The 13,067-nt window shown below is 45.9% G+C and overlaps 1 protein-coding gene across 1 annotated transcript in view; it reads left to right on the top strand.

Annotated features, from left to right (window-relative positions):
* Positions 1–1,343: 1,343 nt before the first annotated feature.
* Positions 1,344–13,067, top strand: part of LOC140259140 (peroxidasin homolog) — a 38,027-nt gene continuing 26,303 nt past the window's right edge. The window contains exons 1-2 of the mRNA XM_072350175.1: positions 1,344–1,608; positions 8,982–9,053. Of these exons, the coding sequence (XP_072206276.1) occupies positions 1,445–1,608; positions 8,982–9,053 (236 nt within the window). The 5' untranslated portion in view covers positions 1,344–1,444. The remainder of the gene's footprint in view (positions 1,609–8,981; positions 9,054–13,067) is intronic.

Genomic DNA, 13,067 nt, shown 5'->3' with positions numbered 1-13,067 from the left:
ACCACTAGAGGACAGTGTGCTCAAAACCATGAGTTGGGTGCGCAGGGGAGCTGGGGAGGCGTTGAGCAAACATGCCTGTTTTCCTAAGTGATGCCAATGCAAAGAAACAACAGATTGATTGAGCGCTAGGTGCAGGAAACTTGCTGCATAATAATGCCTTCTTCCTAGGTAGAAAAATGAATAGCCTTTACCAGGTTTGACGTGTCTGGATACTTAAATTTGTAAGTGAATAGGTATGAGACATCAGCTGCTGTACGATGGTAATTTGCCCAAGGTTTCTGTTGACACACAAGGCTAAATACCTGGAAGACATCTGAGTGAAGTATCACCTTAATACGTTCTGGAAGGTATTGTGTAAACTTTGATTTAGAGGGTCATTGAGAGAGGGGGAGGCTGGCAAAAATAACCACATCAAACTACAAAATAACAACCCAACCCCTTTTACTCCAAGTGCTCAAGTGACAAAGTGGCACTGGAACAGGTTGCCCAAGGAGGCTGCGGGTTCCCCATCCCTGGAGGTATTCAAGGCCAGGCTGGATGTGGCTGTGAGCAGCCTGGGCTGGTGGTTGGCGGCCCTACATACGGTGTGGGGGCTGAAACCAGATGATCATCATGTTCCTTTTCAACCCAGGCCGTTCTATGATTCACCCCTCAGTTGCCCCTTTGTTTTTCTAAAGCCCCAGCGTTTCTTTGAGTTACATCTTTGTACTCTGAAACTGCATGAACTAAGAAGTCTTTGGATTAATATCTGATTCATTTCCAATAGCATGACAAAATGCATCCAGTCAGGGGATTTTTGGTCTTTATTTCCAGGTTATTTATGTTTATTAGTCTCCCTTTTAAAATCTCTTTATCAGTAGCGTTCAAAGTTCCCAGGAGTGATGGGAAATAACAGCAGATGTTATACATACATGCAGCAACTGTCCCCAAAGTCGTACCGTGTGTGCTACATTTAACAGAGGCTGTTAGATGAGATGCCAGCCTTAGTTTGCAGGCTGGGCTAAAGCAGAAGTTTTGGCTTAAAAGCTTGACTTCAGGCTGTCAGAATCCCAGTGATCTTTTTTCGGTCACTGTCCATAAAGATTCATTGTGTGTGTTTTTAGATAAACGCCTACGGGGATAACCTGCTGTTTGAGATAAGTAACAAGGCAAGAATAAATAACTACAAATTAAGACTTAATATTTCAACGCCGCAATTAAAGAGGGATGGGAACAGCCCCGATCTGCAGCCATGTACATAATAATGGCAGAGAGGGTGGGCGGTTGGACTGTCAAACTGCCTTAATTTAATTGCAAACACATGCTGATGAGTCCCCTCCTCCTGGACCTCAGGGCTGGGAAACTTTCTTTTTGTGTGTGTGTGTGTGTGTGTGTGTGTGTGTGTGTGTGTGTGTGTCAGCTCCCTGCAGCTCAGAATTGAGGAAAATCTACTCCAGCGAACACGATGCTGATCAAACCTTCAGCTCTTCTGGGCTTTTTGTGTTTTCTCCTCCTGCCTCGTTCCTCCTCTCCATGTCCTTCTCGCTGCCTGTGCTTCAGGACTACAGTAAGATGCATGCATCTGATGTTGGAAACCATCCCTGATGTCCCACCTCAGACCAGCATACTGTGAGTAACGCTTTCATTTTGCTGCCTTTCTTATCTGCTTGGTGCTCAGGAAATAGAGAGCCTTCAAGGCTGCAGGCATGTCTTTTGTCCTTCGTTTATTCATCCTTGCTGCAGAACTGTCTGCACGTGAATGTTTAGTGCATAAAGGGAAAATGCAAATAATGCCACGGGAAATGGGTGTTGGGAAATCAGAAGTCACAAATGAGCTTCTATAAAGGTACACAGTTTACACTTCAGAAGGTTGTGGGTCCAGGAGAGCACTTTCCTGTCGATGTGTGGTATCGACACTTATGGGTGCATTTAAGGTGCAGTGCCATGAAACTTATCCAACCCTGGTGGGTTAAGAAGCCTGTCTCTGTGCTCCTAACCAAATCTGGTCTCAGACAGAGCATCCATAGCAGCGTGCCTCCTATGAACGTTGCACTAATACTCTTAATGCAGTTTACCTGCTGGCAGCTTGCTTGGGCAGGATGCTGGCATGATGACTGTTGCATGCAGGTCTGCTTGGGTGGGTGGAGAACTCAGAACTTCTAACAGTAGTGGCACACAGGAGAATGCCTGCACTTGCTGCAGCTGCCAGAACTGCCACCTTGGACTCACTATGACATGGGGCAGAACAGAATACCCTGTGGGCATTCAAGGCCAGGCTGGTTGTGGCTCTGGGCAGCCTGGTCTGGTGGCTGGCAACCCTGCACATAGCAGAGGGGTTGAAATGAGGTGATCACTGTGGTCCTTTTCAACCCAACCCATTCTATTATATAAATACAGATATATATATATAGAATCTGGACTTGCTTTCTCTCTAGACTGGCAATGCTGCGGTTACTGCACAGTGTGATATCATCTGCTTGATGGTTTGTTGCATGCTTTTTGGGTAGTGGCTGTCTGCTCTGCAGTAACTTACAGTCTGAGGATCCAAATTGTTTCCAAACTTTTTCCCCCATACAGATTTTTCTGCATCTTTAAGTATTTAATACATGCATACTCTGTTTGTTTTTAGCAAAGCAGTTTGCTGCTGCTTGTTTAAACATGTGTCTTACTGGGGAATAATTTGGGTGGTGGTTTTTTTTGGGGGGGGGGGGGGGGGGTGGAACTTATTTCCAAGTTCCATAAAGCTTTATTTTCATTCTTTGTTCTGAACTGGACAAGCATTTGCAGTTGCAATGAATAGCCTGAGTGTGCTTCCCATGAAGATTCCTCGACTGCAATGGGAGAGAAATGCACTGTGCTCACCAACTTATTTTCAGTACAGGAACGGTGCATTTCTGAATGATCTCAGACAGCAACGAGCTTCATTCTCGTATGCTGCAGGGAGTAAGGTGTGACTGCTTATCCATGCAGCTTTAGTAAAAGCACTGCTAGTATCTGTTTGCAATTTAGCTGACACTGAGTTTTTTGTCAGACCCAACCTGGACTGGTGGACAGATTTTGCAGTGCTCTCCCCTGCCGTGTCTCATCTACTAACTAGTTTGAATGTGCGCTGCTTATAAATGGTCCATGATTTGCATTTGGAAAGCTGGTTCGGTTAGTTGGGTGTTGCTGACTATAGCTTTGAATGGGAAACTGTGGTTTTAAGCATTAGCAAAGTGGTGTGGGTGTGCGATATGAACGTAGTAGTATTTCAATATGAGATGAGTGTCTTTATGGGCTGATATTTCTGAGTGGGATTTATGTAGTGTATTCTCTTCTGATTGTCTGCATAATTATAAGTAAAACCCGTACTGACAATCAGTGAATCCCATAGAGAGTGATGCGAGCTGTTAGCAGATCGTGTGCCTTTGTATGATGTGCAGCAAGCAATGACACTGACTTTCTTGCTGTAAGGATTTAGTGTATGTAAATATATTTGCCAGCAAGCATCCCATTGTATCTGTTATAAATAGCATTTGAATAATGAAACTTCTTGAATTGTGAAGGATTAAAGACTGTTTCTTAGCCAAGCCCCCGACTGCTCCAGCTTTTTGGTATGTTAATTTTTCTGCTGGAAGGAGGAGAACTGTTCGTTCTCAGTTTGAACACTCAGAGTATAGCAAGAATGGGCTGATCGTGGAGCTATTCAGAGTCAAAAAATGTGGGATCGTGATATTTTCCACATTTGCCCATTGGTATGAATAGGACCAAGGCTGTGACTGTGGATTCAAACCCCGATCAGAGGCTCCAGCTCTGTTCCCTTGCAGAGCAGCTGCAGCTTCCAGATGAGCATTGCTTTGAAGTTGGAGACTTTCTGACTTCCGTGACTCCGTGCCACCCTCTCCGCAGCGCTCCTCGTGGAGCAGGGAAGTCTCCTTTCCAGCACACGCTGTGCCTCGACCAGCCCTGCTGGCGGATGGCCCCCAGGGGTGCTCGCCAGCTGGAGGCCCTTGGAGCAGCCCGTGGTCCTCTCTTAGCGATGCTGGGGTTGGCGTGGGCCCAGCTCTGGGATTGATGAGCTGTTACTGGCTCCTCTTTGGTCGCCATTTCGCTCCTCCCTTCGGAGTCTCAGCTGGGTGCAGCCGAGGACCTGGCCTGGCGTTTGGTTTTAGCAACAGGCTATTTGTCTTTGGTAACGATGGCTGTTGGTTCTATCCTGGGCAGAGAATAGGACGGCAAGAATGGCTACACGTGTACAGATAAGCTGTAAAACAAAATTCACGATGTTTGAACTGCAAGCATGTTTTGGCTGCTGTTTGTTCAACTGGAACACGATTCTCCAGATGTGATCTGCTTGTTACTGCTGGGATTCACGCCGTTTGTTTAGCCAGCAGCCCAAAGAAGGGAACAGCTGTGAAACATACACTCCGAAAATTTCAATAGGTCTTTAACCTTCAAAGCAGTTTGTTCTACAGAGTGACATTTAAAACAATAAACTTTGAAATGTGTGGGCACAAAGTAGAAGAAATCTATGGAAAGAAGTTCCCCTCTGGCTGGCAGCTAATGGATTGCAATCCAATTATCCGTGGGTTATTCTCCTTCTTGCATTATGCATAGCACATAATGAATGAGCACTTCCAGAGAAACATAGCTGAGGGCACCAGCAAAGACAGGACGGTAGCTGGCATCTGAATGCATTGCTGGCATGAGCCGGAGGTGACCCAGTTGCTCACAGACCTGGTTGCTAATTGGGCACTGTGAGCACGGCCAGCTTGATGAGTTTTGTTTCCTGTCGTTGCTGTATGTGCTGCGTGGTCGGTGGCTGCTTGTTTCTTCTCTTCCTGCACAGCAGTTGGGAGGGCCGTGCTGGGGCAGGGTGCAGCACTCGGTGTATCTTAGGGAGCATAAGTGTGTGAGAGAACAACGCACGTTTGTGTGGGGAAGGTTCACTAAGAAGATGAGTTCTTGGAAATGCTGCTCCCTTCGTGGTGTCTGTCGTGAGCCTTCAGTTTTTGGGATGCAGAAGGGGATTACTCATTTCCTCTGTGTGTGTGACGGCCTTATGTGCGGTCATTAAACACACACCCACACGTTCTGCTTGTTCCAGGTGTGATCTCTTTCTGATTACCACTGTAGTATTTTAATCCCCATTAAACCTCTCTGAGGTGACCTAAGCCTTCTGTATGTCCTATTTGTAGCAGTCACTTCTTCAGAAGGGAATTGGGGAGGGAAGGTCTTCAAAGATTTTTTTCCTTCCTTAGGAGCATTGCAGCATCTTTTGCTGAAACCATCCGAACTCTCAGGGTTGAAGTTACCTCGGCTTTAGAACTCACTGAGCAGTCGTGCCCATCATCTGGCCCTCGCATTTGTGCTTTCCCCATCTCCCTTGGCTTCACCACATCCTTCTTCCCATCCTCAGGACTTTTTGCTGTGCACTTGAACTCAGCTTCCTCAGGGTGGGCCGCAGTATTGGATGGGAGCAGTCAGTATTTTCCAGCGAAGGAATTTCTTTGTGTTCTGCATAGAGAACATTTGTGCTCTTCAGGAGCTAAAAAGCTGGTACCGATGCTACAAGAGGCTTTGGATTGAAGGATACTATAGCGTTTCATTTAAGCTGACGTGGTACTACTGCTTTCTGAAGGAGGTATGTGTATTTCCATGCTCTGAAGTTTTCTTTTACTGCTTCTGGATCAGGGTCAGAATGCAGTTCAGGAAGAGGACAAGTTGTCTTTATTTGATGTGGGCAATATTTTGAATAGACGGTGCAAAAGAAACATGCATCATGTTAAGAGAGTCCTGCTCTATGCTGACGTGAATGTCCAATAATAGATCTACCTTATTTGATTAGGATCAGACCTTAATCTCCATGCCAGCTGTTAATACATAATAGCTTGAATTACCTGAGGTTGGCGAGGTCAGCGGTTTGCTGTGCAATCTTCCAACCTGGATGCGCGCTTGAGTTGGAGGTGTTTGTAGCATCTCCTGTACTAGTGAAAGCTGGAGGGGTGCTGAGTGGCAGGAAGGGATGCGCCAGCAGACACCCTGTCACTGCCTTCAGAAGCCACCCACAACCACTGCCTGAAACCACTTGTGTGTATGCTAGCTTGCATGCGCCCAGAACAGTGTGGTAGGCTGAGCGCTGAATTACTGACTGGTTTTTGGCCCAGCTGACAAAGAGGGAGCCCTGAAATGTCTGACCCGTCTGTGGGTGCTGAAGTTTCCAAATCTGATTTCAGTAACGCCTGTGGTAAGTTCTTAATTAAAATCTGGTGTGCCCACTGCTCTGACTTCAGTACGTAAGCGCTGTACGGTCTGTTCTGCAGCATGGGGCTCTCTGCATTTATGTGCTCTTTTGTTTCATCCATGATCTTTAGTATCTTCTCTGTCGCTGTTTCCATGCTGCACATATTTTCACTCCTTGCACAGTCAGAATCTCAGCATCTTAAACCGGTACAAACCAAAATAGCAGAAACTTGGATTCCCCCCATGGTCTCCTTCCTTCCCTTGCTGCTCAGCTCTCCTTGTAGGGATTTGGAGATGAAGGCTGTCATTTATTAAAGCCATTTGGGGACTCGTGTATAAGAGGGACATTCCTGAGTTGGGGAGCTGATGACAGTGAGTCTGGAAGGCTTCATTCCCATCACAGCAAGGCTGTTCTCCCTTCCTGCCAGGGCTGTTTGGCAGGATGGGGGAACCTGCAGAGCTGAGTGCTATGCTCTGTGGTTAATACATAAACAAGCAGCTTTCTGACAAGTGCTCTGGCTCTTCTCATGAGGGAGGATACTTCACTTGAGATCATGTTTAGGATGTCTTTCACGCTTTCTGTTCTCCAGGAAAAGCTGGATGGAGCCTCAGTGTCTCAAACCCTGTTTGTAGGGTAACCTTTGCTCTGTGTTGTCAGTGATGGTTGAGTGGCTACCACTTACCACAACCACTTTGGGTTAAGTAATGATTGCTGTGCACAGTGTTGTGAACGCAAAAGATACTTTAATGAAGCAAACACAAATTTCCCCGGAACTACAGTAAAATACCTCTTGTAGCTAATTATCTGGTTAGCTTAGATTGTAATGTATGATTCACTAAAAGCCTAAACAGATTATGCAGAAATGGGAGATTGTTGTACAAGCTGTTGATTGCTTTATAGGCTGTTAATTAGTTAACACAGTGATAACAGCTGAGAGGATCAGAAGGATTTGAGTGTCGTTCTGTGAATACCTGCATCTCCCAATCTACTTGCAAATTCTCTCATTCTTGATATGCTTCAGGGATGGGGCTGAGCCTCCTGGAGCCAGAAAAGGTAAATTACCTCAATAATAGCAAGCCTGTGGTTGTTCACATTGCCCAGCCTGATGTCCTGGCAGTGCTGCGGTGCTTTGGCACGAGGACTTGGGGAGATGTTCTATAGAGCCAGTCTGAATTGATCAGCACTGACCCCAGGCTTATGGATGCTTGAAAGATGTGGGGTCCTCGAGCAGCAGATCCAAGACCCCTAGTCTTGTAAGTATGAAGAACTGTTAAATCAGAAGGGAATTCCACCTCCCCCCCTTTGAGGTTTTGCACATTCCAAGGTGGAGAGATGCAAGTGGGAGTGAAGGAGCCTAGCTGCCCACGTACCCAGCAGCTGGGACGGGCTGGCACGGAACAGCTGTGTGGTGGGTCCCTGTGAAAAGCACACTTGTTTGTTAAGAGAAATGTGAAGCTCTCAAAGTGAGCACCCTGGGAATAGGGAGAAACAAGGGTTTCTGTGTACGAAGGGCTGAACTCTGCAGGGAGTGCTCTCAATCACTGCGCAAGCCAGGAATGTCCCGGTGCAGCCCTACATGGTATTCTTTCACCAGCTGAGCTTCAGGCAAAGGCAGTGGCTGGAGGAAAACGCTGCAGATGAGCCAAGGTTAATGTTTGGAAAAGGGCAGGACTTTCTTTAAAGCAGTTCTCTCGTTGCTTTGTTCGGAGCTGGAGAGTTACAGAAAGGGGAAAAGGCAGCAGAAGAGACGCCTTCCAATGCTTTGCCTTCCAATGCTTTGGCTGCTCACTCAATGCTTTCCAGCTACCTGTAGTGCACGTGTCCCTTTCTAATCTGAATTTTATAGAGGCCCCAATTCTGGTTGAAGCCCATTGTAAAAATAATTGTTGAGCTTTTAGAAACACGTGGAATTCTTGCTTTAAAATGTGACTTCAGGCGCTCTGCAGTTCACCAACAGCATGATGGCGTTTCAGAGCATTCGATCACTTAACATAAGTGCCCTTAAAAGGCTGTCTTAAGCAGAGAAATAGCTGTGTGTTCTCTAAGTCTGATTGTCCAGGCAGAAAAATAACACACAAAATTGCTGTGCTTTGGGTGGAAACTAACAGTGAAAAGTATTTGTCAGTCTTTTGCAATTTGTTATAATGTGCTGGACCGTTCAAGGCGTCCAATCAATGCATGTTCCCTATAGAAGCGTTTCTACTTGCTTAACTGGGTTAGCCCACTTAGATCTTATTTTATTATCTCATTAGCAATCAAAAATAAAAACACCCCATGTTTTAGGGTTCCAAATCAATGTGGTTACATGGACAGCCCTTGAAATTTGCCAGAATCCCCTGGACTCCGCTAATTCTAATTGAAGTTGGCACAGATTTGAAATGCAGGCAGCAATAAGCCGTTTGGAGTCTTGGAGCACTGTGAAGTAAAATGGGAAATGCTTATTATATGAGGTTATTTGATCACATTTAACCATTTTAGGACAAAGATCATTTGGTTGGGGATCTAAAAAGTGGCTCCACAATCACTGCAGTCCCTTCAGCCTTTAGTTTTCAATGAGATGAAAATAAATGTTGGAGGTGTAGGGCTGTGCAGGCTGACTTTACAGGTCATGGTAGCCCACAGCCATAATCCACATTCCTGCTCTGCCTCCCTGTTGTCTCCATTGCTCCCATTGCTGTGATCGTGGTACAGACTCTCCCAGGAACCTTCTACCCTTTGATGTTGATTTCCGCTGGCTCATTTGTGTTACGAATGCACTGATTGTGTTTTCTGCTTTCAGAGATTTACGCTTCAACCACATCAGGGAGATACAACCTGGCGCCTTCAGGAGGCTGAAGAACCTCAGCACGCTGTAAGTCCCACTCGGTGATCCTACCACGAGGTTTTATCTTTATGACTTATGTTAGCACTAACTGCCATAATGGCTTAAAGATGGCCTAGGTTTTACTTAGTTATTTCAGCCAAATTGCATGTATCCAGCTAACGTGTCGTGGTTGTCTCTGTTCTACCCTGGATTGTGTGTTTTACCCTCTTGAATCAAGCGTGCGATTTAATAGCTTACGTTGGGGCAGTTAACCTGTCTTTTAAAAGGAATAATTCCTAACTCTTACTGCCTGAGGATGTATAGCTTTAGAGTAGCCCGTAAAATGAGTTATGGCCTGGGGTCAAGATGATGGAGGGATGCATTAAGAGCTTCTTCATTTTCACAGTGCTTCCAATGCATAAACCACATCAGCGACTCTGCATGATGGTTACTGAAGTGACACTGCATCCTTCCAAATGCCAGACTGTCGCTTTGCTTTGCCTTAAAATAAACACCAGCACCTTCCTTATTGCAAATAGGGATGAGAGCGTAAGGCAGTTCCTTTGGTTCTGCATCCCAGCCAGAGCAGGCATGCTCACACCACTGTGTTGTACTGCTTTACTAACAAATTTCTCACTCTGATCAGAGGAAGTAACAGGAGCTTTCACTGCTTCTTGCTGCCATAAGGCTGAGGGTTTGAAGATAGATATGAGTATATCTGCTTTGTGTAGCCAAGGAGCTGAATCCAAACCAGCTCCCAAATCAGAAACAGAACTGTGCTGGATGTAATTGGCCTGTCAAGGCTCAGATCTGATTATTCGAGCTGTAGCATGGTGCTAACAGCTATGAGATTTCCAGGTTTGAGTTCAAGCCTCTATATGAGGCCACCAGCTAGTTTGGGAATCTGCACTGCAGGGCAGACACGTTTGTATTTCCTGGGTTCAAATGTCTGTGGTTGTGAACAGCAAAAAAAAGTCTGTATGTGTTTTTTTCTGTCAGCCTTTGTGAGATCTGAAGTCCCCGCTCCAGCAGAGATGGCAGTGCTCAACTTGTAGACTGGTGGAAAATGTTATTTCCCAAGACTCTGCTTGGCCAGTGTATGCAAACAGAGCCCTCGTTGGTATCTCAGACTGCACCCTGTGGTACTTAATGACCAAAAATAGTAGGAAAGATCCAGAAAATTAATATTGATGTATTTCTGTAATTGAAGTTGACCATATTTCTGACTGTATCTGAGCCCAAAATATCAAGTGAAAAAAATAGAGCCAGAGTCTGGAAGGCTTCACCTTATCACAGAGTTCTTCTGAGGAATGGTGAGTTTCCATCCTGCTCCTCCACCACTGAAGCTCTCCCACGTCAAGAAAACCAGCTCTTCCAAGTGGTGTCTTTTTGCTTTTTGCCCCCACATGCTTCTGGATAGGGATCTCAAGGACAAGACTTCCATGAACATGCTAAAGGAAATAGGCTTGAATGTACCCTCCCTTCAACCCCCCATGACCCTAATCCCTTAATGATGGATGCCTGTGCAATAGGAGGGATGTGTTTTGTGTAGGTGGTGGATAGACTCTCTTGCTTTCTCTGAGTAGTGTTTTACAGCTGTTGCCAGAGCTGGAATACTGGGCTAGCTGAAAAACACTGCCCTAACAAAGTATGGCATGTTAATATTTCAATTCTGAATATCAGCTGTTTTCAGAAATGAAGCCTTACCAGGTAGATGGTAGTTCCTGTGCTCCGTTTTGTTTCCTGCTTTGGTCAGCAAATTGGGAAAATCAGTTATTCACACAGTCAGAAGTGACTGAGTTCCCCATTCATGAGAGTGAACAGAAAGAGGAGGGTCAGACCCTGTGCTCTTAATGCAAGGTTCTCTCGAGGAACTCTGGTTTATCCAATTCCCACATCAAAACTGACAAGAGATGAAGGATTTGCTGATGTTTCCTAGATAGTAACCTTTTGCCACAGGATTTATATAGGTTTTCAAGTGATGAAGAGAATAAGTCCTTAAAGGGTCCCTGAGAGATGTGCTGGGTGAGTTTGGCCAGAATACTTGAAGCACATGGCTTAGAAGACAGAGTAGCTCAGGTTCCATCTGTGGGAGCTCTCAGACCACAGCTATCTGCTATGGGATTTTCAGAACTAAATGTTCCTTAACTGAAAATAAGCATTTGAAAGTGCCTTTTCCTGCAGCACTCTGTCCTGGCAGAGGAAGGGCGATACAGTTGGGTGCATTTTCTGTTCTGTGTCTCCTTCCGGGCAGGATGGCTGTGGAATATTCAAGTTTGACAGTTTGTAAACCACCCTGATTAGGAAAACCTTTGTGCCCCGCATTGGAGCGATACAAGGAATTGAACTGAGAGCAGAGGATCCTGTCCTGAATGCTCATGGGGCTTTTTAAACAACCTGGGTAAAGTTCAGACCTTCCCCTGGCTCTCTTCCTTCCCCTCCTTGATGCAGGAGGTTTGATAGATTACAGAACAGAGCTTTGAAATTAAAAGCAGGAGCCCTGTTTGTATGCGAAGGATCTGCAGTCATTACATGCTTCTGGCAGGGGCCTCGTGATGCAGCAGCACAGGTAACAAGCAGTTATCCAAAATCCTGTCCTGCTGAGAGCTCACTTGTCAGCTGCCTACAGCCCTGTGTGCACCGGGGGAATTATTTGCGGCCCAGATTCTTGGAGTTGTGAGGTTTCCTCATCCCTTCCTTCTGCTTCTTAGAATCACAGAATGGTTTGAGTTGGAAGGGACCTTTAAAGGCCGTCTGGTCCAACCCCCCTGCAGAGAACAGGGACACCCACATCTCCACCAGTGCTCGGGCTATTCAGGAAGCATCATGTTGAGAGCAAAAAGTGCTTTGGTGAGCTCTGCAACTCCCCTTCAGATCCTGCTTGTGAAGTGCATCGGGGTGAGTGAGGGAGTAACTGATGGTGCTGTCTGGGATCCTCTGGTGCCTCATAGAACTGTTAAGGTTAGAAAAGACCTCCAAGATCTCCAAGTCCAACCTCAGCCCACCCAACTGTGCCCACTGTCCACATCCCTCAGTGCCATGTCTCTGTGTTCCAGAACACCTCCAGGGATGGTGACCCCACCGCTCCTTGGGCAGCCGTGCCACTGCACTGTTGCTCTTTCAAAGCAATTGCTCCTAATATCCAACCAGAGCCTCCCCTGAGAACGTAAGTCCCTGTGTGCTGCCAGGACATCAGAGCTGCTGAATCTTGGAATATAAGTTTCATTCTCAAAGATGGGAAATGGCTATTCCAGATCATTCCGTCAACAAGGGAGAATGTATGGCTCAGTGCTAAGCTAACTTTTTCTCCCGCTTTAAAAATACAGTACGGGATGATTTCTGTTAATGATGGGAGGAAAAAAAGTAGCTGTTGTGACACAATGACTGCAGCATGTGGTTTGTCAAATGAAAAGAGGAAAGAGTAGATGTTCTGAGCCTGAATTCTGTACTGTCACATCATTTAATACGTGCTTCAAAATAGAAAAATGACTCATTGAATGCAACTTAAGCCTGTGCTTGGCAACCTGGAGACAGGGTGGGGAAGGGAGAGGGAGGGGCAGACAGAACATAGAACCTAAAGGAAACTCAATGTGAAACGTTCCCATAGCGAATATAGGCCAGATCGTGTGGTGCTTGTGTTATCTCAAGCCTCCCTGAAGAATTATCAGGAATAAAACCTGCATGACTGAGTACATCTATTCATACTGAGCCAAAATTCACCAGCTGGCATGGAGGGGAGTGCCACATCATTTTGCTGTCTTGGTAAGCTCCAGGAAATGTACTTCTGATACCTTTCATTTAGCTTATTTTGCTGCAGGGTATGCTCGAGACATGCATCAATAATGATCTTTCCAGCTTCTGTCTGCCCAGAGCATTTATTCCCAGTAGATCTGGTTAGTAGCAGGACTTTGCTTTCAATTCTCTGCAACGTTACCAGGAATTTGGGCGTTTTGCTTATGATTGCAGCTGGGATCAATATCCAGGTCATGCAAATTGTGGCCAGGATTTTGCACGCTTCATTGCCTGGGTGAAGTGCACAGGAGTCCAGGAACAGACAGCTGT

Source organism: Excalfactoria chinensis, chromosome 15, assembly GCF_039878825.1.
Source record: "Excalfactoria chinensis isolate bCotChi1 chromosome 15, bCotChi1.hap2, whole genome shotgun sequence".
NCBI classification, from domain to species: domain Eukaryota; kingdom Metazoa; phylum Chordata; class Aves; order Galliformes; family Phasianidae; genus Excalfactoria; species Excalfactoria chinensis.
Note: the sequence above shows the minus strand (reverse complement) of the source record. Positions and strands in the feature narration are given on the sequence as shown.